We start from the raw sequence: 27380 nt of genomic DNA, 5'->3' as shown, positions 1-27380 counted from the left end.
GACAAATGTGTCAGTGTGAAATTTCTTCAACATTTTGATTAGACATTTTCACCAGCTAGCCTTAACTAGCTGGGGATTCAGTCACTGTAGTAGTGCTTTTTACTTGCATTTATTTAAAATGTTCCTGAAAATTACTCACTTCTATAGCATACAGATGCTTATATGCTGAGGTAAGGGGTAAAAAAAATCAAATTCTAGTCTAAATTTTGACCAAACACTGCATTTTGGATTTGTAGCATTAGCCAGAAAAAAAATCATTATTGCCACTGAAAATCAGCTTTGAGAGAATATTACTGTGTAGTATTTTAAGACTAACTCATTAATAATTTACAACTCTCTGGAGACTTCACAGGTGAAGCCAATGAGCGATATCAACACAGCTGTGAATCCCCTCACAATTAAAGTGGTGTTGTGTTTCTGTTTTTACTGCACTGATGTAATCTGCATTCTGCAAATATTGTTATCTTTTTGCCCTTTGCACTGTTATTTACCTGCAGATACCATTATGTTTATTGCCACTGAATCATGAGAAGGACAGAGTGAACGAGAGAAATAAATAGAGGAAGAGGGAACGAGGGAGATCCCAATGCTGGAAGGAACACGAGCAGGACACTTGTCGGGACAGTAGCGTCTTTCACAGCTTCTGTGAGACTTTTTCATCACATCTGGTATGTATCTGGCTGCTGTCACATGATGTATGTCCAGATTTCACTGCATTTGTGTGTGTTTTTGCATGTGAGTGTATATTTAGCCTATTTTGATCTCCAAAAACAAACTGAACCGCAGACATCTGTGTTGTGTAGTTACATTTTTATGGGCCTGTGCTCATAACAGCTGCAGTAATGGTGATAATTGGCAAATAACGAGCTGAAATAACCATATTTACACAGACTAAATGGCAAAATTGGGCTGTTTTTGGGGCGACAGCAACAACAGTGAGTACTTTCCCTGCTGTATTGTAGTATTAGGGGAGATTTTTTGTGTTGGTCTTTTTATGCCTGTGAAGTGAGTGTTGTGCCTATGAAACAGAGTCCCTACCATAGTTTATGTCTGTGATTGGCCTATTTATGATTTTATTGCTGTGTATTTTTTGTACATGTGATACATTCACTGCGTTTAGTCCTGTCTCGCTATAGTACATGATGTGCATGTGGTTCTGGAGTGCAGAGCTGGCCCCATTCATAAGCATTTGAAGCGGTTGCTTGGGGTCCCTGTGACCAGCAGAGGGTCCCCAAAAGCTCCTAAAATGTCCCACAAGCTGGGGGCCTAACACATGTTACACAAGGTGCGTAGGCTTTGCAAATTACTCAAGGCCCCTGCCTTCTGCTCGTATCAAAAGTTGTGCCAATGTTCGAAACTTGAAAGAGAGAGCAAAGATAACTAATCTTCTTGTGACAAAAAGAGAAAAAAAACATAAGAGTGAAAATTAAAACAGCAATCACACTAAACTTCTTTGAGCTATTCTCTTTTTTCCCAGTTTTATGTTAGTAAATAACTAACATAACATCATTTGGGCTTAAAATAATATGTACTATATTAGTTCAGTGCAATGTTAAGTGACATCACGTGGCAATAGGGGGGCCCCCAAACAAGATCTGCCCAGTGCCCCCAAAAGTCTAATGCTGGCCCTGCTGGAGTGTGTCTGGTAAACATCTTAAAGTAGAGTTTTGGGTGTCAACTATGCTACCAGGGTGTGGTAGTAGAGCATGGGTTAAAGTCCCTGTCATAAGGACACACACACACACACACATTTAGCAACAAGTGTGTTTGGGCTGTGAGGAGTGCAGTACATCCCTTCATCCACAAGATGGAAGAAGAGATCAGGATGTGTTTGAGTGTTCATTCATTAGTGCCAGACTAATGAATGGTTTTGTACTACAAGTGTGGTATGAGGGTACTTTCTGTTATATGAGAGCTCTTTCAGCTGGAACACAAACATAGTATTTTTACACACATGTTTATGGGAACATACAAATAAACCCAAGTTCTTGCTGATTTTTTGTGCACCTGAAAAGCACAATCGTTGTCTTTTAACATCTTTTTTTTTCTTTTTACCATAATTTAAGTTTTTATTGATTTTGAATCGGTTGGTATATCACAGGTTAACCCTTTAAAACCTGAGCAAATTGAAAAAGAAGGCAGTTTAACCAGATATGACCTGAAAAATGGCAACAAGATAGTAAAAAATCAAATTAGGAAAAGTACTTGAAAATCTGCACATAAAAGAGAGGAAAGGAAAAATCAGAAATTTACAAAAAAAGCCCTTAAATAAAATAAAATGATAATTTTCTGTAACAATTTTAAGTATTTAAATACAATATTTATAAATATAGTTTCCAGATATTTATTTCGCTATTTTTTGGGGATAATTTTCTAATAATTCAAAAGTAAAAGAAAAACAGAGCGAGCAAGAGAAAGTAACAGAAAATTCTGTGATAACTTGCAGAACCGTATCAGTATTTTCTCCTCTGTGGACTCCTCCTATTTCACCAAAAGTCCACACATGTTTTTATCCAATGAGAGCTGCTGGTGGGAGGGACCTTTCACTGTGATTGGCTGGGAGTTTCACAGTCCCCTCCCTTCCTGAGGAGTTGGACTGAGTTCTCTGTTAGTTTTTCTCAGCAACACTTATTGAGTTCCAGAGCAGAAGGAGCAACAGGGCTGTCTGTCTGCTGCTGCTGCTGCTGTACACCTCTTTGTCTGCTCAGCTGGAGTGTGTGTGGGTGTGTGTGTGTATTGGTAGTGCCAGTCCATTCAGTGAAGCCAAGTGGATTGATCAATCTAAAGCAGCATGTGGGCTCCACAAAAAGAGCAGGTTGGTAATGTCTCCCTCTCTGTTTGTCTCTGTGTCTGCTCTGTGCTATTTGTGTCCAAGGGCCGGGGGAGATATGCGTCTCTGTGACACTCCTTGGGTTTGGGTTGTCAGTGGGATCATGTAGAAGAATGTGCAGTATGTTTGAGTCAGTGTTTTCTGTGTGTTTGCATCAGGCTGAGTGCAGTTCTTGATGTTTTACTGTATATGACAAAGTACAGTTGTGTCTGTTTTGGATATGTGTTTGCAACAAGTAGTTTGTTACCTGTTGTCTCAAACTGCAGGTGTGTGTGTGTTGACCCGTTCTCACACCCCGTTGTGGAAGTTGGTTGCTGCAGCTGGAATGTCATGGGGAGACTGGAGATGTTTTCTCTCTCTGCTGCTCCCTCTTCTTCTGTTGTCTTTGCAACTGATACACATGATTCTGACCTCTGGCATTCAGTAGCCTTCCTTTTGCACCAGCAGGAGCATGACCTCCATACTTTACTCTGTTGTGGTGCCAGCATACAGTAAACTTTGTTTCTCCTGCCTCAGGCTTTAAAGTTGGTGCATGTGTGTTTAACTGTATCGACCCGTGCAGTGTGGTGCTATCTTGCTCCCCTGCTGATACATATCAATCATTAATGTGGACAGTGGGAGAATTTTACTCCACTTCCACCTACTGTTCTTAAAGTTATGTAACAGGAGTTATACCTTATTGCAATGTTCTTCTCAGGAAGGATTGGAAGGACTTAGCTTGGCTGGCAAATTTAGGATAAATTTATTCCAGATGTGGATCACAGTCTTGTGCAGTATGTTCGTGCCATATGGTGAACCCCTGTCTGAAACCCACAATCCCTGTTTTTAGTTTTCAACCATAGCCTAAAATATTCTAATTTGAGGATAAATGAAACATGATGTTTGGGAATGTACAATATTGTTTCTGCAGCTTTCTTTTTCAGTTTTCACCATAAAACTGTTCATAAAAGATAAGATAATCCTTCATTTCAAGGGAAAGGGTATTGGAAGCTTTCCTGCACAGACTGTGGGAGATAAAAGAGGTGTAGGAGATGCAAAAATAGAAAAGATTTTTCTACATGATGAAAAATGTTGCTGTGCCATTTGGCACTCATAATTAACACCTTGGTGCATCTGTGTATATAATTCTATTTTTGAATCGGAGTAGCTTATTTGTGGCCCGTGTACACGCTTGACTCGTATTGTGTGTTGTGGTTTCTCAGGTATTGAGGTCCCACACAATCACGTATAAAAGCATTGTTGAGCAATCTTTTAAAATATGTAATATGTTTACCTGTTATCATTAATGATATTTCGCCATGCAACGGAGGTAAACAGAATTTTGTTTATGGCGCTCACATGTAGGGCTGGGCGATACGGAGGAAATCAAGTATTTTGATTTTTTTTTTACGAAATACTGCAATATCAATATTGCAATTATAATCGTAGGCTTGAATATTGATGGTTTAAAAACTAAATTTACAATGAGATTTTTTTTTATAAATAATCATCAGTAATTTGGATTAATCACTAGGCAAATAATAGACCTAATCACAGTGTTTGTTGACAATTACTTCCAGGTAGGTTGCATCACATACATTAAATAAAATGGCGCTGAGCAAAAGCTGCATCAGTATGTTTTCAGGTTGTCCATCGCTCTGTCCCATTCTCATGAATTAGATATCTCAAGAACGCCTTGAGGGGATTTATTCAAATGTCCACTTCTACTCAAAAATGAATTGATTCTAATTTAGCGGTCAGAGGTAACTGTGACCTCACACTGCATATTTTTGGCCATAATTTGAAAATGTATACACTATAGCTACAATGACTAATGGTATTGCACCCTACATGCTAACAGAGTGCAGAGAGAGAGTTTAGGTGCAAGACTAAAAAGTGGCATTTCAAAAAATTGTCCTCTAGTGCCCCTAATACCAGACCAAAGAAAATGCTTTTGCTAAAGAGGTTGAAAATCTACAACCTACTATGAGAATGCGCTGCGCCACAAAAACCAATGAACACTTCTGCAAGTAGGTGACGAATGCGAACTCATCTATTTGACACAATGGTGGCCAACTGGTGATAAACAATCTGTATTACAGTTGAATAGCTAAAATATGTTTCTGAAAACATTTGAGGTAAGAAATATGTAACTCAGTAACATATTCTTGGTTTGTATTTGATCAGTGTTGCTTTGATTTGATGTTTAATCTCAGTATTTTCAGCCTCTGTTTTCATTCTGCATTAAGTAGTATGGCGGCCACTATATGTTCACATGCTATTACAGCTAAACAGGGCAATAAAATATGTTTCTGAAAACATTTTAGTTAATCTGGTAACATTATCTTTGTTTATATTCAGCTCTGCATCGTATTACCATTTAATTGGCGTTTGGTCTGAGACTGAGAGTCAGAGAGAAGGAGAGAGGGCTGAGTCTGTCTCAGCACTCCACTTCAATACTCTTTGAACCTGATTAGACTGAGTCTTCGCATGTGCTTCGCTGATCTGAATGCAAGTTGACAGCCGAGACGCATCCCCGTTCATACCTGTGCCTGTCATGCCTCTACACCTGAGCGTTTGTGTTCAAAAGCATTATCGCCCCGTGCACAATTATTCGTTTGTTGTGTCAACACAGCTGTCAGCAGAAATCAACTGGGCTCCTTCCAACGTGCAAAATGAAGGATGGTCACACAACGCTTTATCCAACTCATACAATGCGCAAGTTACATTAGCACACTGTCAGCAAAACAACCAACACGTCCTGCACTGATGACGTCGTCCTTGTTGGAGACACATCATGATGCATTAGTGTTTATACTACAAAACATATGTGGTCAAATGCGTCCCAGACCACCTCAGCAGGTGGTTTGAATGATTGGATCAGAAATGCGTCTCGGTGGCCGTACAGTCATGTTAAGATCACTTGAGATGCTTGTTGATGCCAGGTCTAAACTGGGTGTGTGAGTTCTTGGTGGCGGCATGGGTGGCGCGCAGTACGAAAATGTGGAAGTGCAGCTTGTAGTTCAGGAAAGGAGAGCCAGCAAAACTCGACGAATGACTCAAAACGTGTCATCCGGCAGAGTTTTGTGTTTTGTCCTGGGGAGATCGAGGCACTGGTTAGATTAGGGGAAGTTTACCACAGTTCATTTACAAACATTACCCACACTGTTATGATACAAAGCTGGTTGGAAGTCAGCAAAGTGTCCTTTTAAGTCAAGCACCAAATTGTCTTTTAGGCTCTCTGTCCTGCTACTATCATCATGGCGAGTCACTTTAGTGGCCAGAGCACAAGTTCTGCTCCTCCAGCCTCTGACTTGGCTGCCCTGGTTGGCCTGAGTCAGGCTGAAAGAGAGAGAGAAAAACATTGGGAGCAGTTCCATCACTCCTTCAGTACAATGCTGCCTTGTGTTACCGCCGGCAGGACGCCACTCTGGCGATGATGACGATTGCGCCCTCTCTTTCTCTGGCATCTACTGTATGTCTTGCTTTCTCTGCCTCTGACTATCCCAGTCCCCCCATCCATGGTGTGAAGGATTAGATAATAGGCAGCTTTAGTGTGGGCAGAGAGAGAGAGGTGTCACAGACCTCTCTTCTCTCTCTCTTCCTCCCTCCATCTTCTCTATCTCTCTCCTTGTACCATCTGCGCCACGAGGAGCTTGGCACGGCACGATCTGTGAATGCCAAGCTCGATTTATGTTATCCTTATTGTGTGTGTGTGTGTGTGTGTGTGTGTGTGTGTGTGTGTGTGTGTGTGTGTGTGTGAGCGTAAGTCTATTATAGAGGATTGTTTACATGCTTGTATGGTATCTTTACAGTGATTTAAATCATCCACTGTTCGCCACCGTACTTTGTAAATGTCAAGCTTGTTATCACACATCCAGGAATAGATGATGCATCGCGCAAGTTAGCTATTTTTCCGAACGCTCAATGGGTAATCGGTGACAGCACCTCCGCTGGTATTGACATACTTTAGACGCTCAGCCCGCCTCCAGTGTTCTCTCCGATAACTTTACACTTTTCAAACATAATTTGTAGCAATGCAGAGAGGGGGGAAGTAGGAGTATCAGCTGCCATTTAAAATAGGCTGACATGCAAAGTTCAGTTTATGACTTTTTTTTTTTGGATGAAAGAAGAATCTTTGACAAATGTTATTTATACACCAAAACATATGCAAGCAACTGAGGATCGCTGATGAAAAAGTCTGGCTCAGAGATGATGAATAGCAGATGTGACAGTGTTAACAAGCGATGAAGCAAAACGCAGAATAAAGCAATTTCACTTTAACAAATAGGTGCTCCAAGATCCACACGTCCAAGAGGTGCTTACCAGGAGTCAAATTATCTGTTATCTATCTATTATTATAAAGTTGACCAGGTCATTAAAACTAATTTAAAAAAAAAAACACTAAGTAAAGCAGTTTTACATTACAAATTGGTGTTTGTCCGTTGCTGTTTGGCTCATTGGAGACGAGTCGCTAGCCCAGCACCTGCTAATGTGTACTTATGTCTTTTTCTCTGATAACTTAAGATCCAGACATTCAAGAGGTTACTACTGGTAGCTCAATTATCCGCAGAGGTCTCTTCTTTTCCAGAACAGACAGACTGTGTGATTTAAACCGAATAAAACAGTTTCATGAAAAAAAACTGCAAACCACGGTTGCCGATGTGATGGTTATAAACTAAAAAACACATGCCTATTATATTCAATTTCTGCTAATATGTCCCCTAAATCCTACACACTGGAACTTTCAAGTGTAAAAGACTAGATTTTCAGCCAGTAATACTCTTATATCCAAAAAAAATCTTTATTAATCTTTAACAGGGAGAGGATAATTGGATGGCATAGAGAGGGCGAGAGTTGAATGTGGGTGTGACGTCTGAATTCCCCTTAAATGAGAAAATAATCTCTGTGCTGTCCACCTTACAGCCCCTTTCCAGGATGCCTTAAAACAGCAGAAGAGAATCATTTGCTTTAGCCTTTTGGAAATAAAAACTTTCTCCACCCAGCTCTGAGCGAGGAGGACAGCACCGCTGTTTCTCTGCTGAATTTAGGGTTTTTAGGGTTTAGTTGAGGTTTCTTGCAGTGAGCACGACTCAGCAGCAGCCCCAGCACAGCTCATTCCCACCTCTCAGACTAGATCAGATTACTGGCACACCACCATCACGTTGCCTGCTTTTGTGTCAGATAAAAGAGAAAAGACAAGAATGTGTGATTGTTTTACGTGTGGACCAATGGCAGAGGCTTCCCACACAGATCACTGAAGTTTGGCAGTGAATCAGACTTTTGGCTGCAAGACACACAACTTCCTGACTAAACTTTATTTTGGACAACAGCTAAGCAACTGATAGAGGATGCAGATTTGTTTTTACTTGCAGTAGATAATGGCAAGGGTGACCTTGTCTTCATTCCCATTTGTCCCCTCTCGGGTCCTTGCACTGCTCGAAAAACAGGGCTACCAACAGCTCTCAAAACAGAATCTACAGCATGACTTCTTTTCTTTCAAAACCTCGGTGGGAAATGTTTTGTTGTAATAAATCTCAGGGGAGAACATGGAACAAAATTACAGACTGTAAATGCAGTATGGCCCCATGTGGGGAACACAAAGAGCAAAAACAAACTCACCTCGCTGTGCATCTTCCTCCAGTTATCTCAGAGACATGCATTGATAAACAACTATGGCAAAATGAATCCGGTGTATGTTGAATATAGTATTGATTGTGTTGTAACTTACAGGAATTTTTGGTACAACTTCCTATTAAGCCCGGTTTATGAGTTGCAACTTCTTACTTTATTTTGGATGATAAATCATTAACTTTTCATCGATCACAGATTTCTCACTTTACAATAGGCCAACAGCAAGATATTGTACTAAGTGATCCGTTATTAAAAATGTTAAGAAGCACGGGCGGCTCATGAGACAATGGGCCCCTTCACTTTCTGGTGGTTTTGCCTCCTTCTTTGTTGTTGTTTTGCATCCTTTTGTCATTTTGTTCTTTTTTTTTGTGTTTGTGTCTCTTTTAGGTCATTATGTCTTTGTTCATTATTTTGTATCTCTTTGTAATTGTTTTGCCCATTTTGTAATTATTTTATGTCTCTTTGCAAATACAAATAAAAATAGTTCAGTGTAGGGTTACTATACTGAACTATTTTTTAGTTGGGAGCAAAAACTTCCTGAAATCTTAGGTGGTTGTTTGGGAAAAAGCACAGAAAATAATCAAATAAAAAGTGATAATTCGCCCTATAAAACTAGGAATGGTCACATTTGCACCTCAGTTTTTGTTTGAATTGTTAATTAGAGAGCTTTAGAGGTGCTAGTAGGTGGATTTTGTTACTGCTGGATAATATTTCCCAAAGGTTTTTTCAGTCTTGTGCTAAGCTAAGCTAACGGGCTGCTGTCCAGCCATGAGAGTCTGTCAGAGACATTTTTCACAACCTAGTAATCCACTGTTAGTTCGCATAATTGACTCTATAGTGCATTCATTTATTAATAATTGATTATATTGATATAAACTTTATTAAGGTGGGCCTTGATAAAAAATAATGGTACCAAATTTGTACTGTTCCTCAGTAGGATGTTCTTCAATCCCAAAAGCTTTGCTCTAGATTTGAGTTAAACATCACCTTCTCAGTAATGGATTTGGTCTTTTTGGAATTTATCAAGTTGGTCCCTGCATGAAAAATGTGGCAATATTCTTTTAATGGCTCTGTTGGGCAGGGTGAGAGACTAAATTTCCCTCGTGTCGCATGTTGAAAAGATTGACGAGTTCCCACTTTGCTTTTATGGCGCCTCATTTTTTACCTCTCTGTCAAGCTCTGCTAAACCTCCACAGTTCTTCTCCCACTCAGCGTTCTCTCGTTTCTTCTTCTACGTGTTGATTCCAACTAATTGACATTTAAGAGGGATGCTTGCACATGAAGAGAGAGGCGGACACTCTGAGCTGCTCCTGTTGATATTTATATACAAGCGGCTCACTGGCTGTTGAGGCTATCGCCATGACAACAGGACAGGAAGCAGGAAGTAGGCAGTGTTCCTTTGGAATGGAGACGAGAGATAACTTCTGCAAACCCCTCGTCCCAATGCGTTCGCATCATCTCTGCGCTCTCCTGTCAGATTGCAGACTGAAGACACGGATGATATAATGACTGGCGCTTTTGCATTTGCATGTACATGTTAGTCATCCGACTCTACGCATGCAGACATTCACACCACATGCAGCATACCAGGTCCCTCTGCAGTTGTGTGGGTCAAGCCAGTGGATATTCTTAGAACAGCAGGAAGATAACTGCACTGTCAGAAATACTTCTGCTGGAATCTAAGACTGCATGCACACCACACAAACATTCACCCTATGTTGTTTTTAATGATCATAATGCATCCTGTATGTCTAGCTAGACCAAATCATATTCATTTTCGATGATTCAAACAAATTACTAACTTTTTGTTCAGGACAATTTGATATACATTTTTCTGCACTCTCTTTTATCCAGGATTCAATTTTACTGGTAAATTAACAAATTTGAAACTGTTTTTTTTAAAGAGTTTTTATATATATATAAAAAAACACAGATTGTTGATGTTAATGACCATGATTTACAATCAGCAATTGACCCTATTTATGAGAATAATTCCTGTAAAATGATCAGAATTATTACTCGAATTGTTCACAGATATCTTTATTCAGTAAAAACACAGAATGAGAAAATGATTTGATGAATGAAGAGACTAAATGGCTTCACAGGGGAAGCAGGAAACAAGCGTAGTCACACTGAAAAGCAACTGGTGGATGGTGTCGACTCTTGTGACTGTGTGAGCGTGTTGGATCTTGTTCAGTGGAGTGGGAATCTTTACTGTCAAGCTGTTATCTGCTGGTGGATGTGCTCACGTTTATTTACTTGTCACGAACATTTTCAGCTCCAAATAGAGGAATCTGGCACTTTGAAAGAAGACAACTGCAATGTATCTGTCTCACACCTGATGAGGCTGTATTCTTAGTCAGAGTTACGTAGAGTCTTATTAATGTTAATGTCAGTGTTGAATTAAGACATAGTAGGCGTCTTTTATTCTTAAACGTAAACCTTTGTAAGTTTTGGAGTGTTTTATTTTGCCTCCACTGACTTTAAAGAAAAATTGACTTTGTTTTTTTGTCTCTGTGTTTGCGTGAGTGTTTGTGTGTTGTTCCCTTACTTACCTGCTTCAGAGAAAATAGCCCTAAAATCTGATGAATCATGAAAAACCTCATTCCTTGGTGCAGCCCCTCCCTGTTTACCCTAGAGAAATGACACATTTTCTGTTTGCTGTCGTTCATTACACAAGTGGCAATGACTTCATGACTGACTCATCACAATACTTTTGAATGTTATGTCTCAAGGCTGCGTAAATGCGTTTTAGGCCATGTTTCCAGTGAATGTTTTTGTTTCTTGTCCAGAGATGGGGGTTTATTGATCAGTGACTGCTCTCTGTCTGCTTTTATTAGCTTGCTGTTAGATGTTGACATTTTTAATGGCATACTTCTGCTCATCTTTTTTTATATCAATGCATACTTTTTGGATCACTGTGTAATGTGAGCTCATTACATCCCAACTGAGTAAATTTGCAACATGGTGTGAGAAACAATCATTTTTATGTCTCAAGGTAATGTTTTTGGGTTGTCCGTCCGTCTGTCTGTCCCATGCTCATGAACATGATATCAAAGCAATTTCTTCATATTTGGCACGAATGTCTCACTTGGCCTTAACAGTAAACTGATGAGATTCTGGAGGTCAAAGGTGGTCAAAGGTCACTAACCTGTCTGTCTTATTCTTGTGAATTAGATATATATGTTAAGAACAACTTGAGGGGATATCGTCCAAGTTAGCACAAACGTCCACTTGGCCATAACGATGAACTAATTTGATTTTGATGGTCAAAGGTCAAGGTCATAGTAATTTAGTCCATCTCATTCATGTGTACGCAGTATCTCAATGGCATAATGACAGAATTTCTTCCAATGTGGCACAAATGTCCATTTGGACAGAACAATGAACTGATTAAACTTGGTGGTCAAAAGTCAAGGTCACTGTGACTTTGCATTAGTCTCATTTTTGTAAACACAATATCTCAAGAACAACTTAAGGGAATTTCTTCAAATTTGGTATGAACATCTACTTGGACTCAATGATAACCTGATTAGAATTTGGTGTTCAAAGATCAAAGTCGCTTGAGCTAAAAAAAAGAAAAAATGTTTTTGGCCATAACTCAGGAATTCATATGCTAATTGTGATAAAACTTCCTACACATATTTATCAGGATAAAATAATGAAACGATGACATTTTATATCCAAAAGATCAAAGGTCAACTTCACTGCGACATCAGTAAGTTCTGAAAAAACTATTCTTTTGACCACTACTCAGCTTTATAGGTCAGGAACAGAAGGGGAGATATTTGGTCAGATATTGAATTGGTGACAATAATCTTGGTTGTCCACCCTGAAACTGTACTGATTACATTGATCTTCTGTGCTTTCAGGTTGAAGATATGTGTGAAGCATCCATGTTGTAGAATTTGTAGCTTGGATTTATAGCATGAAACTGCAACTTTACTGGTTTGCGGAGGCATTTATAATCTTCACTGTGTTAGTACTGACTTCAAAATACAGTTGACGGCATTTTTGTCAAATCAGTGAAGAAAAATAGGGTATTCAACATGATAGAGCAGAGAAACATATTCCGCAGTGGTGTACAGCTGTAAGGGAATGCATAAAACACCCCAATCCTACTAAAACTGTCCTTTAATGAAATCTCTCATCAAAATTTTTCTGCTGAGTCAACTGCTCTCTTTCTCTGCTTTCCTTTCCTCCCCTCTCCTCCTGAGTCTTTTCTACTTTGTCTGCACACAGAAGGAGGTTTGTTTAATGGGCCACATGTGAACTGTGTAGTCTTGGATGACTAAGCATCCTGCTTGGTTGTATTTTATGTGTATGGCTCTTTCTTTTGGGTGTTTTTTTTCTTCTTCACATTATCCTGCACTTGAAAAATGTAAGATTTATTGTAGCTGCAGAGCTGTTATTCTCCACACCCTGCCTGTATCCTGCCGTAGTAATACAAGATTTTACAGATGGCTGCTTTTTGGACTAAATTGAAGTTGGAGCAGTAGTGTAGCAAGCACATGAGAAGGGTAATTTTCCTAACGTGTTTAACAGGTTTTTGGCCTCTCATAATATGTTTATTATACTAAATTAAACCCGTGTCCTCAGTGGTGTGTGTAGCAGTGAGGTAATGGTGAAACTAAAACAGAGAACTGAGCACAGTTTGTCCATATGCTTTTGCTCAAAGTAAACACCTACTACACACGACGAGATGTCGCCGGCTTTGTTAACAGTGATATATAATGTAAACATTTGTCAATATGGCAGCGTACTGTGTGACATTTGTCTATAGATGCAGTATTTTGACTATATGAGAACTAAACTTTGCATACTGTGTTTCATCTTTGTGTCATGCATGAGCAATAGTGGCATGTTTATGTAGCATGACTGCACAGGTTTAAGTGCATGTCATTTATAAAATTCACACAGGTGTGTATCAGTGACTGTGTGCATGTGTGTGTGTGAGATCCTCAGCTTTGTCAGGTCTTGCTCTGTATGGTGTCTTACGCACAAAATTGCATCACCAATTTCCACTCCTATGGGTGTAGCCGGTCTTGTCATTTCCAAACAAAAATATTGACTTTTTGGATGTTTTTTTCATCAGGCTATACTAAAAAAGAGCTAAACATGGTGCCGCATGACGTTTCAAAGCATTCTGAGTGATGACTTTTTTGACGAATTTTCCCTGTGCTGTGCTATAGTATGGCTTTTTTCCCCATTCTGTACTTTGACTCAAAACGCTTAAAATATTGACTTTTTGGATGTTTTTTTCATCAGGCTATACTAAAAAAGACCTGAACAACCTGTCCAATGACTTTTTAAAGCATTCTGAGTGATGACTTTTTTGACCATTTTTCCCTGAGCTATAGTGTGGCTTTTTTCCCCATTCTGCACTTTGGCTCAAAACTCTAAAAATATAGATATTTTGGAATTAAGGACATACCAAACTACAAAGTAATGTTTGGTCAGACTGTCACAATCTAGATTTTTTTAAACCTCAACCTCCGAGCGGAGACTTCAGTGTGTATAATAATGTGTGTGTGGTGTGTGTGGTATGCATTATGTCATGTTTGACATAATTTTGTCAATTTATGCGTTTTTGTAATTCTGTAGTTTACAGCAACACCTTCCCTTTATTCAGAATGATTTTGTCTTCTATAGTGTATCAAAATGCAGATAATTTTTAATCTCAAAAATAAAAATAAATTTTAATTAACCCTGTCAATAATGCTGAACATGTACATGATAAAAATGAAGAAGAACGCACACAGAAACAAAGAACATGTTAGGAGTTTAAATGAAAGGGGCTCCTTTAGGTTCAAAGAACCCATGATGAGACAGTAAATAAGAGTTGCAAGTAATTTATTGTAAATATTACATTACTGGCACAAAACAAAATGATTTATATTGCAACACATTTTCCTGTAAAATTACACTAAACTACTGGTCCTCTGAGGCTCCAGAGGAAGAAGTCCTCAGGTGGAGTCCTGCAATGTCATATGGGACCCCTGGGCTAATTCTCTTTGAACCAATCGTTAAAAAAAATCTTTTTGTTTGTATTTTTACTGAACTCCAGGATCATATTGGCACGGTAGTTGAAAAAAACATCTTATAAGACTGATGAAGAGAACAGTGTGCAACTGTTGAAAATCAGAACAATACACCGTTTTGTGTTGTGACCTGAAAGTGAAAGACTAGGTCAAATTAAGCAGCTACAACAGACTGAATTTTTACTCACTATCTCATGAAGAAGTGACAAAAATATTTATTTGCAGTATGTGAGTACATAATAGGTCATTAAACTCATGATAACAGATGAATGTACGGTATGATTTGGATGGGGAGGAGCTGATTCATTCAGTGTGTGTGTCTGTAATGAACAACTGAAGTCAGACGGAGAGTTAGTTTGTCATTAACTGGATTTAAGTAGTTAAGCTCTGAGGAATGTCTCTGAAGTCAGGCCACAGGAGTGGTGAATGATATTGTTAAAACAGGTACAGTTTCCCAAAAAAATGAATTAACACCTCGTTTGTGCTGCAGTGGAAGGATGGGTTGGGGCGAGCAAATGTGTGTGACTTCAGTAAATCATTCACTGAATCACTGAACTACTGGAGTTTTAGATTCAGTCATATTTGCTACAAAAACACAAAAAAGAATGCATCCACTTCTGTCTCACTGAGACAGCAGCTCAATGTCAGGCCACAGTGTCACCACAGTTTAGGGAGCTCCCTGTGTGAGGACATTTCCAAAACTCCTCAGCTGTCCAACTTCAAACTTCAAATCACTTATCTACTGCAATTTTCTGGTCCCTCTGACCTTCAACATAGTGACCTAGTATATTCCACAGACTACATGGATAATTATCGAAACAAATATTTTAAGCACTAAAGGAGACAAAACATAAAAAGATGCAAATATATATTACCTTTTTAAATATTACAATCAATGGCTTTGCAGAATATCACTGACAGAATACTGAATAAATTTAAGTAGTGTGTTACTCCAGGGATACTGATCAACACAATAGTTTGTCTTTTAGGGCACAATAAGAACATGGAGAAGGCACATGGAGAAAAATAACAAATGTAGGTGCCTCCCAACAAGGTCAACAGATGACTGATGATGGTTGTATTGGTATGAACATGATATGACTCATATTTCTGCTTTTGCTGTAACCAGATCTCAGCTGGGAGGTTTGTCACCAGACTTCTGTTCAGCCACTCATTTCTGTCACCGGATTTGTTGACTTTTTTCATTCTTGTGTTCTGAGTGATGTTCACATGTGACCTTGAAACCTGTTCCAGTTGTGACTACAGAACATGTGTCTGCTTATTAAAGAGCCTGCATACTTGTGGTCCTCGTATGACTTCTATAATAGCCCATCAGGGTCTTGTGTAACCAGTAATGATCAGTATACGATGGAAGGTTAAAAGTCAAGTGACATCTCTCTGTGGGAGTGTGTGTACACTCAGAAATCAGTAATGCTGTATAGCGCAACGCATTGACGTACGTATAAACCCACACACTCTCAAATTCCCATTACTTCCACAGCATCATTTGTTTCAGGTTTCAGTACTAATGGATTACATTTAATTAGGATTACATAATCAGGTTACAAAAAGTACATAAATGCAATCAGCCAAGATTACATTTGATAAAAAAAATGCAATTAAATTAAAGTTGCATAGTCAAGGATAATTTGATTTGATTTTTTATCACGTCTTTTATGCTACTCTGATTTAACAAACCATGAATGCAGAATATGCAGAATGTATTTTCACTGAAACAGTTTCAGGATGTTTAAAGAGATTTTTCAGATTAGATTATATGTTTTTTGTAATCAAATGGTTTACGTTACTTATTATAAAATAAATTGCCAAGTAATTTGTATTCAGTATCCGACCACATTTCAAAGCACAACCCTAGATGTTTTCTTTTTTTTTTTTTTTTAATTTTTTAAATGATGATATCTCATTTCTTCTCTTTTAGGCTCGCCCTGCTCTTGGGGCTAACTGCTGAGCATGCTGGGTAAAGCTCCGCCTACTACCAGTAGCCTCAACCTGGTGAACTCTGAGGACACCACAGCGGCCCCAGACGCACACGACGGTATCACCATGGCCGACCTCGTGGAGAGCCTGGATACCAGAGAGCTGGACATAGGGGAGGGAGAGGAGAACGACTACGATGGAAACTACTTAGGTACAAAGCTTTTAAAGGCCAATTAAAACTAAACAAAGCGGTCACTTATTTCACTGATAAATAGTAAAGCTAATGATATTATCTTAAAAAAAAAAGAACACAATAATATTGCAACTTAAACTTAATAACAGTGCAGTCCAAAAAGTGCATATTATTGCTTCAAGATCATGCAGGGACATAAACACTGCAAAAGCAAAGCATGTTAAAAGGCCAAATAATACCAAGAACAGGGCAATAAAATAGCTGTTCTGGAAAAAAAACTCACACAACTTTAATATAAAGTGTGTTTTTTACAAACTTGGCATGTTCCTGAGTAACTTGTGGTCCATCAGAATGGACTGGCAACCCATTTTTGGACTGGGACCCACCAGTTGGGAACAATTGCTATAGGAATTAAACTTCCAGCACACTGAACTTGCCAGACTATGAAACAGATTCGTCATTCATAAGCAATATTTTTATGAGCATACAAGCCCAAATCAATAAGCCTGTGACTGTCCTCTTAGGGCTGTGCCCAGGGTTTCTGGGAAATGTAGATAAAGTGAGGGTTTGTAGGACCAGCTAGGCTCAGGGACAGTGAGTCCATATCATACTCCAGTATGGGAAAAATTGACAAAATTGAATTACAAAAGGAAATGCTTCAGCTGGTGAGCCTTCAAACAGGTATCTAACGATGCAGGAGTATGCAGGTAAATGTTTCCTTTACATAATTTAAATCTCACAAACTTTACCGGAGCACTAACAGAAACATTTGACCTAACACTGCAAAGTAAAAATCTTGAACAAAGGCCGAGTTTTTCGGTGATGCAGCCTACTCGCTCCTAAGCAGCCTGCAAAACTCCTACATGCACGAACAGAGAAAAAAACGCTAACCACCCACCTCTGTCTTCCTCCTAGGGGACTGTCGTATCCCATTTTCAGCTGTTTATGCCACAGTGGGCTTCAAGGAAACCAACGCTAAGGTCTACCTTCCCACTGTTCCCATTACTGCCCGCATACTGGAGGTGGAGAGATTCACCACACAAGACCGCTTCAACCTGTCGCACCAAAGGAGCGTCAACAAGGTACTGAAAACCATGTCTATGACATTATTTTCATCAGATTGAGGTGTTGTTTCTATCTTTCCTTGCATTTCTTACCATTGGTTGTTTATTATTATGGGAAAATTAGGGATCTGATGTTGTGAGTTGCTCAGGATAAAAGCATCAACTAAATCTCTTTGATTTTGTTATAAATCAACATAATTATTGTTTGCAGCAAATTCTTAATGTACTTGAATTTAAATTTTTACTTCTAGAATAACCATTTCTAATGCAACTAAAATAACTCTAACCCTAATGTTTACCCTTAACCTCTTGAAACCTGGATCGTCTTCAGTTTCCTTGTACTGCGATGACATGCCTTTATAATTAATTTAACCCTGGAAACATAAGCAAATTGTTTAGATTTTTTTTTTTTTAAAACCTGAGGAAAAAGACAACATGCCAAGAAATTTCTTGCAAATTGCAAGAAATGGGTAAACGATTACAAGAAAATGACCTGAAAATTTTTTTTTTTTTTCAATTAAAAATTCTTTTTTTTTTCAAACTTTTCATACTTTTACTTTATTTTACTTTTTTTTGCTAATTTTCAAGTATTTTCTTGTTTTGTTTTTTTTTTTAAATACTATATTTCCCGCTAGTTTTTAGGTCATGTCTTGTTCAGATGCTCATTGCTTTCTTTCCATGATTTTGAAAGAAGTCAAACCAATTTGCTCATGTTTTTAAGGGTTAATATACATTAAGCTCATCATATCTCATATCATATGTGTGTGTGTGTGTGTGTGTGTGTGTGTGTGTGTGTGTGTGTGTGTGTGTGTGTGTGTGCGCGCGCGCGCGTGCGCGTGTGCGTGTGTGTAGTCTCTGCCGGCAGTGTTTAAGATTGAGCTGAAGCACGGTGAGTTTACCTGGGTGGTAAAGAGGAAAGAGAAACATTTCATGGAGCTGCACAGAGAGCTGAGGACGTACAAGACCTTCATGAGGATACCACTGCCGTCACGCAGGTTGGTGCCTACACACACACACACACACACACACACACGCACGCACGCACGCACGCACACACACACACACACACACACAGTTATACTCCCACAAGTGCATCAACCATTGTGCAACCAAAACAGGAAAAGGATGGCACTTTTTCTCTCCCCGGTAGTGATTAGTAGTTACCAAAGAGTATCAGTGTAAGTTCTTTGCAGTTGCTTTCTCCAGTAGCATAAAGGGGCGGATGGTGGAACAACTGCAGTAACTGTGGAAACTGTGGTTGTTGCTTGGCACTGAGGAAACTGGAAAACGATTTCCGCTAACAACAGAGATAAAAAGTTGTCTGTTTTGACTTAAATTAACAAAATTTTGAGGTGTTTTGGACAAAGCCAGACCAGCCGTTTCCTCCTGCTTCAGGTCTTTGTGCTTTAAGCTAAGACAATCTAAACAAAGTGGTATCAATCTTTTCATCTGAATCTTAGCAAACATTTTTGCCAGCATGTCAAATTGTTCCTCTCAGTGTATTGATCGGCTACTCTAATAATTAAAGCATCATTTGCATACAGTGCTCTGACAATTCAACTCCCTTCCTGTGTTTTCCTCTTTTTATTATGCCTCTGTCTCTTTCACTCCTTCCCTCTGTCTCTCTTTCTCTCTCTGGTGATACTGAAAACAAAGGAATGTTGCCCTTGGATTTTAATAGGATTTACTTTTGCCCTACTCCCTATTTCTCTCTCCCCGACTTAAATTTGTCAAAGGAAGAGGCGCATGATGGAGTTTCACAATTGCTTTTGTAGCTGTTATTTTACCTTAAAAATAACAAGCCTCCTTGTTTTCAAGTCATCAAATGTCCTTTTTGCTGTTCTGTATTCCTGGTTGATGTAATGCAACAGTGAGTCAACCTGCAACCTGTCAATTTATTCAAGCTTTTATATTTGCTTTTCGTAACAACTGCTCGCGGGAAGACACACAAGAAATTATGTTTTAATTTCAGAGAAGAGGCTGAAAGCCAGCTTAGCTTTGGGCATCCATGTAACAGAAAGGGCCATTACCCAAAAGTTGTCTCTGCTTAAAGTTTGTCCTCAAATTTGGCTTACAAAGAATGAACACTGTGTGATTTGACAAGATTTACTTGGAAAAACATCTTCAGATAGCTTTGGACTTTTAAATTTGACATCTCCGTCTCTGTCTCAGCCACACAGTGAGGAGGAGGACAGTGAGGAAGAGCGAGGTGAGGGAGATGCCCTCGCTGCCTAGGGGAGGAGGGGACGAGCTGGTGCGAGATGAACAGGTCTCCAGCAGGAGGGTACGTCTCAACAGTGTACCCTGCAGCCTTTTTGCCTGCTTTTGAAAAATTCACTCTTTTCATATCTTAACTTAATGACAAGGAGCTCTCTTAGCACTCGCTTGTTGCCATGGCACTTAACTCCTTGCCAGCACTTGTATTCTTCAAAACCCTCTCTGACTGTGTGTGTGTGTGCATGTATATAATTATATGCTTGGATTTTGTCATTAAAATACTCACAGTGGCCAAAATGCAGTGTATGTGTTTCTACAGAGACAATTAGAAGACTATTTGAACAAGCTGCTGAAGATGGCAATGTACCGCAAATATCACCATACTGTGAGTAATCATACTAAGCACCGCAAGCCGTGACATAACTACATAATGACTGACTACATAGAAGTTTGCATTCATAATAATTGTGTGTGTATGAAAAATTTCTCCACATTTGAGCCAAATGTATCCTGTCAGCTAGTGTAGCTGCACTGCAAAGGTAAATACAGAGTGTTTTTCAGCATTTTATTGAGCTCTATCCTGATGAGTGTTGACACAGATGATTAATGTGTTTACCCATAGCACCGTGTCTGCTTTATGTTGACACACTCAACAAATTTAGGTATATGACAGCTCCTTATTTAAGCCAACAAAAGGCCTCAAGTCTGTTAAATGCCTTAAAGACAAATACTGTGTACATTGTGCAATTAGGAATGTTGGGACCATGTTATTGTAGATTGTGATAAAAAATACAAAAAAAAAACCCACCTTACTGGGATAATTATCAATATTGTGCAATTGTGAATATTGGCCACTAACAATAAAAGAGACTGCAACAACAGGCTATGCATGTACCAACCTCAAAAAACAGCACATGATTTTTTCAAGTATTGGCATATTTTACATCAAAAGATATGATGCCATTTCAAATAGTTAAAAGCATGGCTTTAACTATTGTTTGATTGTTTATTTTCACTGAAAAGGTTGCTCACCTGAACAAGTCCTATCTGTGATGCAATAAAAATATTTGTTTCTTGACCAGGGCTGGGCGGCATGCCGATATTTTATCGACATCGTGATATGAGACTAGATATTATCTTAGATTTAGGATATTGTAATATCGTAAGTGTTGTCTTTAGCCAGTTTTAAAGGCTAGGAAATAATTTTCTGAACTTACCACACTGTTGTAGCTGTTCTATTATGAGCCTTTACTGATGATTATTTATCAAAAATCTAATAGTGTAAATATTTTGTGAAAGCACCAAAAGCCAACCATACAATATTATTGCGATGATGAGGCATTTAGTCAAAAATGTTTTGATATTTGATTTTCTCCATATTGCTTAATCATATTCTTTGAAAAACTTAAGGCTAAGTGAGTCCAGTATGTTTTAGTGCCTTTTTAAGAGCTTTAAGCATATTTGGTGATTATCGGGATAACATCTTGTATTTCAGTCATTTGGCCAGGATAATGTTAATGTTTCTTTTTTTTTTCAGTAAATTACATGTTAAAAAAACACTGATCTGATTTAATGTAATATGGCAATATGGTACAATATCTAGAACGTGACTTATTATCTGTACCATTTAAACCAGTAACATACAGTATGTACTCTTTAGCATAATAAACTTACCTTTAGCCTTACTTACTTAAACTTAATGGTGGAATAAGCCTTAAAACACACCACTGGTAGGTTTAGCCTCAGTATTTTTCCTGTTATGTGCTGACATATTAAATATTAATGTCTGAGGTGAGAACACATGTTGAGATCATTTAGGATGAGTCACATTGCCTCCAGGTGGATGGTGTGTGTGGATGCACTGTAACAGCTGCCTGTTCAGTCACATGTTGATATGTACAGTACAGTGTGTATTACTTTATTTTTTTCCACTGTGTGAAGCCTCTTGTTTTTCTCTTCCTGTCTATTCTCAGATGGAGTTCATTGACATCAGCCAGCTGTCCTTCATTCATGACTTGGGGCCAAAAGGACTGTGAGTATTTTCTCCTCTTTAAATCCCTCCATTCTCCCATCTGTATAAACAGTTCTTGTGTCAGGTGGATGAGCACTGAAAAGTTCACAGTGGAGTGAAACACTTGAGCTGAAATCCAGAGGATATGGATGAAAATCCCATGTCTCTTTCTTTAAAGTTTCAGTGTATAGGATTTAGGGGGATATACTGGCGGAAATGGAAGATAATATCCAGTTTAAATCACCACGTTTGAAGCGACGTCTGCTGATAATTTAGCTCCTGGTAAAAACTCCTGAACATCTGGATCTTAAGAAAAAAGATGAGCTAGTGGCCGGTCTCCGACATGCTGAACCGTGTCAGAAAAACACAGATTTTGTTAATGTGAAAGGTTTTTTTTACCGGTTTAAATGATCTGGTCCGTTTGTTTTGGAGAGGCGGGGATGTCTGTGGATAAATCAGCTCCCATTAGCAGCTTCCTGAATGTCTGGATCTTAAGTTTTATTAGAAGAAAGTAAAGTGCAGGCGATGAATTAGCAGCCCGACATATGTAGGAGAAACACTTACTTGTACTGTGAAACTGCCATATTTACTGCTTTTATTGGTTTTAATCAATGAGTCTGTTTGTTTTGGAGAGGAAGAGACCTTGGAGGATAATTTGTCTCCCTGTAAAAACCTCCTGAACAATGAACACTAAAGGAAATCTAACTGAGAGAAGTTTCAGCTGGTTGCAATCTGCAATCATCACCGCTGTCTCTTCCAGGGAGGGGATGATCTATAAGCGCTCAGGCGGACATCGTATCCCTGGCATGAACTGCTGTGGTCACAGCCAGGCCTGCTACCGCTGGTCCAAACGGTATGTGATTATTTTCTGTCCTCGTGTGTTGCTCTCTCTGTCTCTGCAGTTTTTCATGTCTATCACTGTTTTCTGCTGTCCTTCCCATTGTTGTTAGTGCCTTATTCACATCATGTTGCTCATCCTGACTGTTTTTTCTTCATATAAACAAGCAAATAATTAATATAGTGACTCTCTTGCCATTTTAAATTTACTACAGTGTATAAGTGTGATTAAAAAAATAAGACAAATGAGCAGCATTTGAATTTCCCTTCTTTTAAATTTCTCTTTTGAAATGGAAAACTTGTCTAAAATGTAGGTGTGACAAAAGCTGCGTACAAAAGAAACTAGAGACTCAGACTCAGATCTCTGGCAGGAAGCTGTCAGAGTGGGTGTTAAAACACAGTGACCACTCATTGCATATTTAAAAACACAGTCATTTTAATATCTTTATAAGTGTGAGTTTTGGCTATCATATGATTGTTTGTAGTTTGCTGACAAAATCTTAGTAGCATCTTCGGCCCAGCTGTATTGGCACATGCTTGCCTCCTTCTTCGTCTGTTTGTCTGTTTCTTTCTCTTTATCTCAGCCAAATTATTATGTGAGCAGTTCTTATTGTTGTTTTCTGAAGACAACACAAAAAATCCCACACGTTTGAAACACTCTGTCCATCCACCTACATCCCCATGATGATTTTCTTCCTACACCTTTTCCTTGAAACAAGAAATATAAGAAATGGTCCACAACAATATCATTCGAGATCTGCAGAAGTTTACGCACAAATCCTAAATCCTGATTATGATGATGATGATGACGACTGTGTGTGTGTTTGTTGTATAGCTGGCTGGTGGTGAAGGACTCGTGCCTGCTGTACATGAAGCCAGACACAGGGGCCATCTCCTTTGTCCTGCTGGTAGATAAAGAGTTCAGCATCAAGATGGACTCCAAAGACACCGAGACCAAACATGGAGTCCGGATTGACAGCCTCTCCAGGTTATATTTCTCTAAGTGTTCACAGCTGAACATTTGAATTTTGTTGAAGATGCCCAAGGAGTTATCACATTTATTTTTGAGTAAAGCTTCACAGTCGATTCTGAGGAGAATGTTGTTTGAACACCAGTTAAAAGATACGTATCCCTCACACTGTTAGATAAAATTAGTTTTTTATGTTCAAATGTCTGATCAAACAGTTGTATATAGACAGTTAAAGGAACAGATGTTTTAAGAGACTTCTTATAATCTCCAGAGAACAGACATAAAGTCAAGGATGCCTTACTGAAAGGGCTGAACAGGCACAATATGTCTCTTAAATAAACACATACTGACCAGAAGGAGACTCAAAATGACCACAAGGAGAAAGAAAATATCCTCACAGAGATGCAAAGCAGCTGCAAAGAGACACAAAATAACTACAAAAATGGGCAAAACAGCCACAAAGAGATACAAAACCACAATGAGATACAAAATGAGTACAAATAGATGCAAAATGACCTGAAAAAACTTACAAAATTTCCTGAAAGAATCACAAAATCCCACAATGAGACAAGTGACAAAATGGCCAAAAAAGCGACACAAAATGACTGAAAAAGAGAAAAATGGCCTCAAAGGGAACAAAGCAACCACAAGAAGATATAAAATGACTAGAAATACACAAAAATCACCTAAGAAAAGATACAAAATTATTCTAAAGAGACGCATAACGAGCAAAAATGACACAAAATTACCTAAAAAAAAAACAAAAACAGGAAAAAGATGCATATCGACAACAAAAAGAGGCAGAACCTACACAAATCTGTCTTCCTCCTACGTATGAAAAGTGGTGGGACCTTTTTGCATATTTATTCCTAAGGGCCCATTTTCTCAACAGTCACCCATGCATAAGCCTGTTGCACCCATTCTCGGTTTAAAATGTAGGTGGAGTGCACTATACACACAATAGTGGGAATGGAGAAAAGCCCAATTCTCTCCCTCTGCTGAAGAAATATTGAATATATTTGCTGATGTTGAATATGGAAAACCCAAATGTTAACCATTTGTGGATCATTTTACCTGTCTAACAAACATCTTTGCTGTCCGACTTGCACTTTAAATCTCAACCAGTTTTTCAAAAAATGAATAAAAATGTTACTAACATGCTCAAAAATTACAGCTTCTTTGTTTAAAGCTGTTTTAAAGAATCTGCTGTTACAGCGTGGATTGTTTTCCTCGGCTTCTTTTCATTCCAACACTCTTAATCCAGGGCTTATTTTATTTTAGGAATTATTATGGAGCTCTGTTATCTTGTGAAAAGAAAACACAATGCCTGCTTTAATAAAAAGAACAGCAGTGTGTTAAGCTAACAGCAAAATGAAACAGAAAATGTGAATTGCCTCATTTTTTGGCACAAATGTGTTTCATGTCAGAGCCAATAAGATGTGATTTAGATTCAGTGTGTGAGCACAGGCATGTATTTCATTGTATCTGTGTTTGTGTCTCTGTGAATCCTCCTAACAGGACCCTGGTGTTTAAGTGCAGCAGCTACAGACACGCACGCTGGTGGGGTCAGAGCATCGAGAGCTTCGTGAGGAGTCATGGGAAGGCTTTCCTTCGAGATCACCGCTGCGGATCGTTTGCACAGGAACAGGAAAACATTCCCGCCAAATGGTAACTACACTGGGAGAGAGCAGAACTAGTAAAACTTATGTTTCTGTCTCAATGGAAAGACTTAAAGGGACAGTTCACCCAAAAATCAAAATTTACGATTTCACTTTCCAGCTCCATAAAGGTCCCTAAAATTAAAAAGTTATGTTGATATATTAAAGATAAATGTTTTATAATAATCTCTGCAGGACAGCTGCTCATTGTAAAGTAAAAAAACAACTAAAATACACAAATTTTCCAGAACATCTTGTCTGTTTCTCTGCCTTTCTCTGCAAATAGTGGGAATGTTTGAGAAGACTGAGCAGTCCACGCTCTCTTTTGGATGCCTCGTCGTCTTTCAGTCCTTTTTTTTATTCTCTCCCCCTCAGCTGGCAGATTCTGTGATATTTAATCATCTGTGTGATAATGTCATTACATTGTCTTTGCACTCAGCACGGAGCCTGAGGGAGAAATGGGCTTTGAGCTAATGGAAAAAACAGAGGGTTTAAAGAACAATTATATTTTGATGACACAGTTATGGGTTTTGCCTCAAGCTCTCAAGGCTAATACTGCTGGGGAAGATTGTGTGTGTGTGTGTGTGTGTGTGTGTGTGTGTGTGTGTGTGTGTGTGTGTGTGTGTGTGTGTGTGCGTGCGTGCGTGCGTGCGTGCGTGCGTGCGTGCGTGCGTGCGTGCGTGCGTGCGTGCGTGCGTGTCAACACAAGGACATGTGAGTAACATCTGTTTTCACAACTTATTTTTCTTTACAGGTATGTAAATGGAAAGACTTACATGGAAGATGTGGCTGATGCTTTGGAGGAGGCTAAAGAGGAAATCTTTATCACTGACTGGTGGTGAGTTTCTGTGTATATTTTGGGGAAAAAAATATGATGTCAAAGATTGTGGTTGAAATGTATCTGCTGTCAGCACTGAAGTGTGAGAACCCTGAAATACACAGCTCAGTGGATTATATCAGTCCTGCTTTAATACTGCAGCATCCAGTGCAGCCACAATTGTCTCCAAAACTGACACAAATGATCCTCGAGAAGCAAAAAGACAGAAAAAAACACAATCTATTATTATTAGTGGACTCGACTAGGCACCTTTATCAAGATGCAAGTTTAACTTTTTCTGGCTCTGTCTGGGCTACCCGCCTTTATAGAGCCTCAAATAGGAAATTTTGGATAACTGGTATCACAAAGCTGTCAATTAATTAACTCTGTTAACTCTGGGAATTATTATATAGTTTTACTTTAAATACTGCTGGTATTTTTTAACATCTTCAGTAGCCAAACTTATGCATTTATTTTATTATGCCTCTGAACTAGTGATAGGAGTGGTCGAAGGCATTATGGGTTTTGGTTGGGCGTCAGCGAAGGGGGCAGATGCTCTGTTGGATGGTTGAACATTGAGGAGATTTCATCAAATTTGGCACAAATGTCCATTTGGACTCAACGATGAACTGATTTGAATTTGGTGGTCAAAGCTCAAGGTCACTGTGACCCGTCTGTCACATTCTCGTGAACATAATATCTCAAGAAAGACTTAAGAGAGTTTCCTCAGATTTGGCACAAACATCCACTTGGACTTAAGACCCAAATTACTCTTTTCATGTGGTATTGTTATTTTCTATACAGATGCAGTTTTTTGTTGTTCTTGTTGTCATGGGGGTGGGGTCCCAGCAAAAATGGGAAACACTTGTAATTTCAGAAAAATATAGTTTTACAAAAACATAAGTGATATGCTTAATAATATAGTTTCTGCCACCAAAGCAGAGAGGAAACATAAAAAATTGTCAAAATTTGAAATCGACATTCGTGAGGGTGTCAGTGTGGACAGCCATCTCTCTGTTTATTTAAAGTCCTGTTTTAAAAAACATGTAAACATGGTTGTGCAAAAATATTTCTTCTGTCTCTGACATAATTATCACAGTGGACAAAGGGATCTACTGATCCATAAAAATATCTGTTTTGCTGGTTACTAGTTGCTGCTTTATTGTAAATCCCTGACTAATCTAATTGGTC

At 38.8% G+C, this 27380-nt stretch overlaps 1 protein-coding gene across 3 annotated transcripts in view; it reads left to right on the top strand.

The window, feature by feature from the left end:
* Positions 1 to 27380, top strand: part of pld1a (phospholipase D1a) — a 45587-nt gene that overhangs the window by 1877 nt on the left and 16330 nt on the right. Inside the window, exons 2-12 of one of the 3 annotated variants that reach the window (XM_088087136.1) lie at positions 498 to 668; positions 16424 to 16633; positions 17531 to 17697; positions 18532 to 18674; positions 19852 to 19963; positions 20216 to 20281; positions 21870 to 21928; positions 22668 to 22760; positions 23580 to 23732; positions 25233 to 25382; positions 26127 to 26210. In XM_088087136.1, the coding sequence (XP_087943262.1) occupies positions 16456 to 16633; positions 17531 to 17697; positions 18532 to 18674; positions 19852 to 19963; positions 20216 to 20281; positions 21870 to 21928; positions 22668 to 22760; positions 23580 to 23732; positions 25233 to 25382; positions 26127 to 26210 (1205 nt within the window). In that variant the 5' untranslated portion in view covers positions 498 to 668; positions 16424 to 16455. Of the gene's footprint in view, positions 1 to 418; positions 669 to 2622; positions 2816 to 16423; positions 16634 to 17530; positions 17698 to 18531; positions 18675 to 19851; positions 19964 to 20215; positions 20282 to 21869; positions 21929 to 22667; positions 22761 to 23579; positions 23733 to 25232; positions 25383 to 26126; positions 26211 to 27380 lie in introns of those variants that run through there. The other 2 variants (XM_042500383.2, XM_042500382.2) reach the window with 2 other exon arrangements.

Source organism: Plectropomus leopardus, chromosome 14, assembly GCF_026936395.1.
Source record: "Plectropomus leopardus strain MGB_pleo_1.0 chromosome 14, ASM2693639v1, whole genome shotgun sequence".
Lineage (NCBI taxonomy): Eukaryota > Metazoa > Chordata > Actinopteri > Perciformes > Serranidae > Plectropomus > Plectropomus leopardus.
This window is presented reverse-complemented; position numbering and strand designations above follow the sequence as displayed.